Source organism: Corvus brachyrhynchos, unplaced genomic scaffold, assembly GCF_000691975.1.
Source record: "Corvus brachyrhynchos isolate BGI_N302 unplaced genomic scaffold, ASM69197v1 scaffold193, whole genome shotgun sequence".
NCBI classification, from domain to species: domain Eukaryota; kingdom Metazoa; phylum Chordata; class Aves; order Passeriformes; family Corvidae; genus Corvus; species Corvus brachyrhynchos.
Window position 1 is genome coordinate 331,768 of NW_008237087.1, and position 4,861 is coordinate 336,628.

Below are 4,861 nucleotides of genomic sequence, written 5' to 3' on the forward strand. Positions count from 1 at the left end.
GGGGCCCCCGGGCCCCGGCCCCTGCCGCGCTTGCCCCCCACCCGGCCTGTGCCCGAGGGGCCCGGGAGCCTCCCCCTGTACTACCCAGGCCAGGGCCCCCATGGGCAGGGGGGCAAAGGTGGGCACAAGCTGCTGGGCCAGGGGGCAGCGAGCTGCGGGGGTGCCGGGCACTACGGCGGGGGCACAGAGGGACTCAAAGGCACCTCCTGTTACTACCTGGACTCGGGCGAGCAGGTGTCCAACAGCCTGGACTCACTGGACCTGGAGAACACGCACCTTGACTTCGCTGCCATTGTGGAGGACGTGGAGACCCCCACGGCGCTGCCCGGACCCCCCAGCCCGGCTGGGGGGCTCCTGCTGCCCTCATCTGGGGGTGCCAACATGGCAGTGGGGGACATGAGCTCCATGCTGAGCACGTTGGCAGGGGAGAGCCACTTCCTCAACTCGCTGTCCTAACGGGGGGTACCTGCCCTCAGGTGGGCACCTCTGCGGCCGGGGGGGCCCCAGCGTGGTGGGCAGAGGTGGGAATCATTCCCACACACAGGTTCATGCCTGGGGGAAAGCGGGGAACACCCCTGGAGCCCCCCCCTTCTCCAGGCTCTGAGTGGCACCCTCGTTCCGGAGGGAGACATTGCTGCGTCCCAGACACAGCCCCAACCCTCCAGGGGTGGGGAACTGGTTTTACTGGGCCCTTATCCCAGTGCCTCAGAGCGCATCCCACCCGCCCTGCTCGGGACAAGGTGTCCCCGTGCAGCCTTAATGCCGAAACCAAAGAGCCCCGGCCACCATGGGGCCCCATCCTGGTGTTCCCACTGCCCCCCACCCCAAATCCCAGTCTGTCAGGACTGCAAGCGCCCCCAGCCTTGCTCCAGTCCCCACAGATGGCGCGGGGGGTGCCTGTACATCGTGTTCACACCTGTCTGTCTGTCTGTCCCTCCTGTCTGTGCCACCCCCCCCAATTAAACCCTTTCTCAGGGGACTGTCACTGTGTGTTTGTCACCCCTGCGAGGGGCTCCCAGCTCGGTCTCATCCTGGGGAGAGGTGGACAGGACACCCCCTTGGTCCCCTGGGGCCGAGACCCCCTGGCAGCAGCTTCTGCTCCCTCCGGATCAGGGATCCGGAACTGTTCCTGAGGCGTTGCTGTGACCCAGAGTGGTTAAAGAACAATTAGTGCTTCAAATAATGCTATTAATTATGCAAAAAAATGGTTAAAACAATTCAATCGTGCGAAAAATTACCTAAGATAACGTAATTAATCATGGAAAAGCTATCTTAAAGTAATGCAATTTGATATTCCTCTGTTCATGTGATTAATGATGCGAAAATTGCTTAAAATAATGCAATTAATGATGCCAAAATTCCGTGAAATTATGCAATTTTGTGTAATTTGCTAAAAGTAACACAATAATGCAAAAAAGTACTTAAAATAACACAATGATGTGAAAAAATGCTTAAAATGCAATAATGCAACATTTGCTTAAAATAATGCAATTATGTGTGCAAGATTTGTTCAAATAACGCAATTGTGCGTAATTTGCTTAAAATAATTCAATCAATTGTGCGTAAAAATGCTGAAAATAATGAAATAGTGCAAAAATTTGCTTAAAATAGCAAAATTAATGAGCAAATCCTGCATTGACGCGATCTTGCATACTTTGGTTAAAGCAACGCAATTAACCATGCCAAAAAATGCTTAAAATAACGCAATTCTAGAAATCAGGGTGTTTCCCCTCACACCCAGAACCTCATCACGCTGTAATTAACCCTTAATTAACACGTAATTAACCCGCGGCAGCGATCGGGCCGTGCCGGTGGCGCCCTCTGGCGGTGCCGGTAAGGAATGAGCGCGGCGCTCCCGGAGGTGCCGCCGGTCCCGCGATGCTCCGGGAGCACCGATCCCTCTCCGGACGGAGACTCCGTGGGCCTGGAGCTCTCCGGGATACCGGGCGTGCCCGTCGGTCCTCTGGACGTCGCGGGGTCCCGGGAAGGAGCGGGACCCCCAGGGATTCAGAGCTGGGACTGAGCTCGTTCCTGACTCCCTCGCCGGGGCGGTGACACCAGAGGGGACAGCGCTTGGATGCCACCGGACCCGCCAACCCCGGGGGCAGCCGGTGCCAGCTCTGGTGGCAGGAGGGAGGCCGGGACCCCCCTCGGCCCCAGGGCAGCACAGGGAACACTCGATATTAAATACAGCTGGGGTCGTGGTTGGGAGAATAATAAATGGGCAATAAATAGCGATAAATAGTGGGGGGACAGGGCACAGGGACACACTGCAAAGGCACAGGGACACACCACGGCTTCGTGCCGAAAAAAAAGGAATAGGATGGGGGGCTCCCAGCCCCCCTGCTCTCCTCCATGCCCCGCACAGGATGCAGCAGGGTCTGGCAAAACTCCCACCACGGGGTCGGGGCCATCACAGCAGCTCCCCTCTGTCACTTCCCTGCTCGCTCCTTGTGTGACTCCGTCACCACTTGCTGCAAGAGGAGAATTTGGGGGTCAGTCCCATGGCAGGGTTGGGCCTCCCAGGCAGGGCACCCCCAATTCTCCCCGGCCCGGTTCTCACCTGCCCATCCCGTGTCTCGATGGTTTTGATGAGCACCATCCTCCGTGCCGGGCTCTCCGGGGGCTGGGGCTCCAGCACTGGGCACAGAGGGGCCATCAGCACCCCATGCCCTCCCAGACACCCTGGGCAGGAGCATAGGGACCCACCCACACCCACACAGGGTCTCTACCCCCAAGGAAAGACCCCCAGACACAGTGGAGGACCTGCAGCTTGTTGCTCACCTGAGCTTCTCATGCTGAAGGAGGTGGTGGGGTGCAGTGGGATGGTGATCCTGGCAGGGAGAAGGGGATGAGGAGGGTCTGGGACTCCTGGACATTGCCAGTGACCCCAGCCCTGCCTCACCCCCAAGTCCATGACCCACATCCCATCTCAGCTGGGGGCTATGCCCACGGGCTGCCAGGCTGGCACCCGGAGCAGAGCTAGAGGCAGCTCCCCCACCACTTCACCAGCCCCTGGCCTTGCCTTTATCTCAGCTCCCATGGGAACCTCTTGTTTTCCTGTGGGAACAAGGCCTGGAGCTGCCTCCTCCCGAGAAAATCCCACAATAACCAGGGTGACTCAGCACGGGGGACCTTCCCCCCCCCGGGGCAGTGGGGAGACACCGTGTGCTGGGCTCCCCTCACCGGCTCTCCTCGCCCTCCAGCAGCTTGCGGTACGTGGCAATCTCGATGTCCAGGGCCATCTTGACGTTAAGCAGGTCCTGGTACTCGCGCAGGTGCCGCGCCATCTCCTCCTTCATCTGCTGGATCTCCTGCTCCAGCCTCCCCACCACATCCTGGTAGTTTCCGATCTCCTCCCCGAACTCATCCTCCATCTCCCGCATCTGCCGTTGCAGCGCCTCGTTCTGCACGGGAGAAGGGGCTGCATGGGGCCGGGGTGGGGTCTGGTCCCTGCCCCCCCCCAGACACTCCCTGGCTCTCACCATGCCCTTCAGCCCATCCACCTCGCAGGTCAGGCTCTGGATCTGCCGCCGGGACTCGTTCATCTCCTGCTTGGCCAGCCGCAGCGCCTCGTGGTTACGGTTTGCTGCATCCGAGAGGTCGGCAAACTGCGAGGGCCCCGCGAGTCAGAGCTCAGGGATGGCTCAGCCACCCCAAAACCCCTCCCAGCCCCGGGTACCTTTGATTTGTACCACTCCTCGGCTTCCTGCAGGTTCTTGACAGCGATGCTCTCGTACTGGGTGCGGATCTCACGCAGCGCAGCCGTCAGCTCCGGCTTGCAGACCTCCACCTCGGCCAGCCCCACCGGGCTCGGGGCACTCACCTCCAGGTCCCGCAGCTCCTGCGTGGGCGCGTGGGCATCACGTCGTGGCACAAGGACCCGACCTGCTCCCCCTCGCCCCATCCCACCCCGGCACCCACCTCCTCGTGCAGCTTCTTGAGGAAGCCGATCTCGTCCATCAGCAGCTCGACCTTGCGCTCCAGCTCCAGGCGGGACAGCGTGGCGTGGTCCACGTCCTGTGGGAGACGCCGGGATGAGCTGCAGGGCAGCGTGGAGGGGATGGGAAGACCCTGGAGCTTCCCCAGGGAGGTGGAGGATGAGGATTCGGTACTGCGTGGGGAGACGGGCCCCCCAGTCCTCTCACCTTACGGAACAACACCAGACTCTTCTCGGCATCCTCACGCTTCTGCGTCTCGTCCTCCAGCCTAGGGACAGCAAGGGATGAGAGGGAGGTGGGGGCGGGGGTGCAGACCCCCCCCTCCTGCCTCCTGTTGCAGCCCCCTCCACACACAGCGGAGGCAAACGGGGTTGGAGTGACCCCCGGGGCTCGCACCAATCCTCTCCCAGCGCCCCCACCCGTGCCCTGCCCCTCCCAGTGCCCCGCCCTTCCGCAGAGCCCACATCTCCCAGTACCTCCCAGTGTCCTCCGTGCATCCCGGGTGCCTTCCCCAGTGTCTGCTGAGCGTGTCCCTTCGCGGGGGTTCTCTTCCCAGTACACCCGGGACATTCACCAGTCCCTACCCCGACTTAGCCGGGGCTCCCCCGTCCCCATCCCGCTGCATCCTCCAGTCCCCATCCTGGTGCGAGTCCCATCCCATCCCTCATGCCAGCGGATACCCCAGTTCCTCTCTGGCACATCCCCCAGTCCCCATCCCACACATAACTCATCCCGACGCATCCCCGGTTCTCTTCGCAGTTCATCCCTCATCGCAGTTCATCCCTCATCCCAGTTCATCCCTCATCCCAGTTCATCCCTCATCCCGGCGCTTTCCCCGGTTCCCGGTACCTCCTCCCGTCCCCACCCCGGTGCATCCCTCATCCCGGCGTATCCCCAGTCCCCATCCCGCTGCCTCCCCC

General features: G+C 61.3%; 2 protein-coding genes across 2 annotated transcripts in view; one reads left to right on the forward strand and one right to left on the reverse strand.

Moving 5' to 3' along the window:
* Nucleotides 1-980, forward strand: part of GLI1 (GLI family zinc finger 1) — a gene marked incomplete at its 5' end in the record, with an annotated part of 8,898 nt that extends 7,918 nt beyond the window's left edge. Inside the window, one exon of the mRNA XM_017728672.1 lies at nt 1-980. Within this exon, the coding sequence (XP_017584161.1) occupies nt 1-456 (456 nt within the window).
* Nucleotides 981-1,754: 774 nt separating this feature from the next.
* On the reverse strand, nt 1,755-4,823 carry PRPH (peripherin). Its single transcript, XM_017728673.1, has 10 exons — nt 4,791-4,823; nt 4,418-4,521; nt 4,149-4,209; nt 3,925-4,020; nt 3,683-3,844; nt 3,486-3,611; nt 3,187-3,407; nt 2,785-2,834; nt 2,564-2,640; nt 1,755-2,474 (listed from the first exon to the last, which is right to left on the reverse strand). The coding sequence occupies exons 1-10, from the start codon at nt 4,821-4,823 to the stop codon at nt 2,433-2,435; spliced, it is 972 nt and encodes a 323-aa protein (XP_017584162.1). The 3' UTR covers nt 1,755-2,432.
* Between the last annotated feature and the right edge of the window lie 38 nt (nt 4,824-4,861).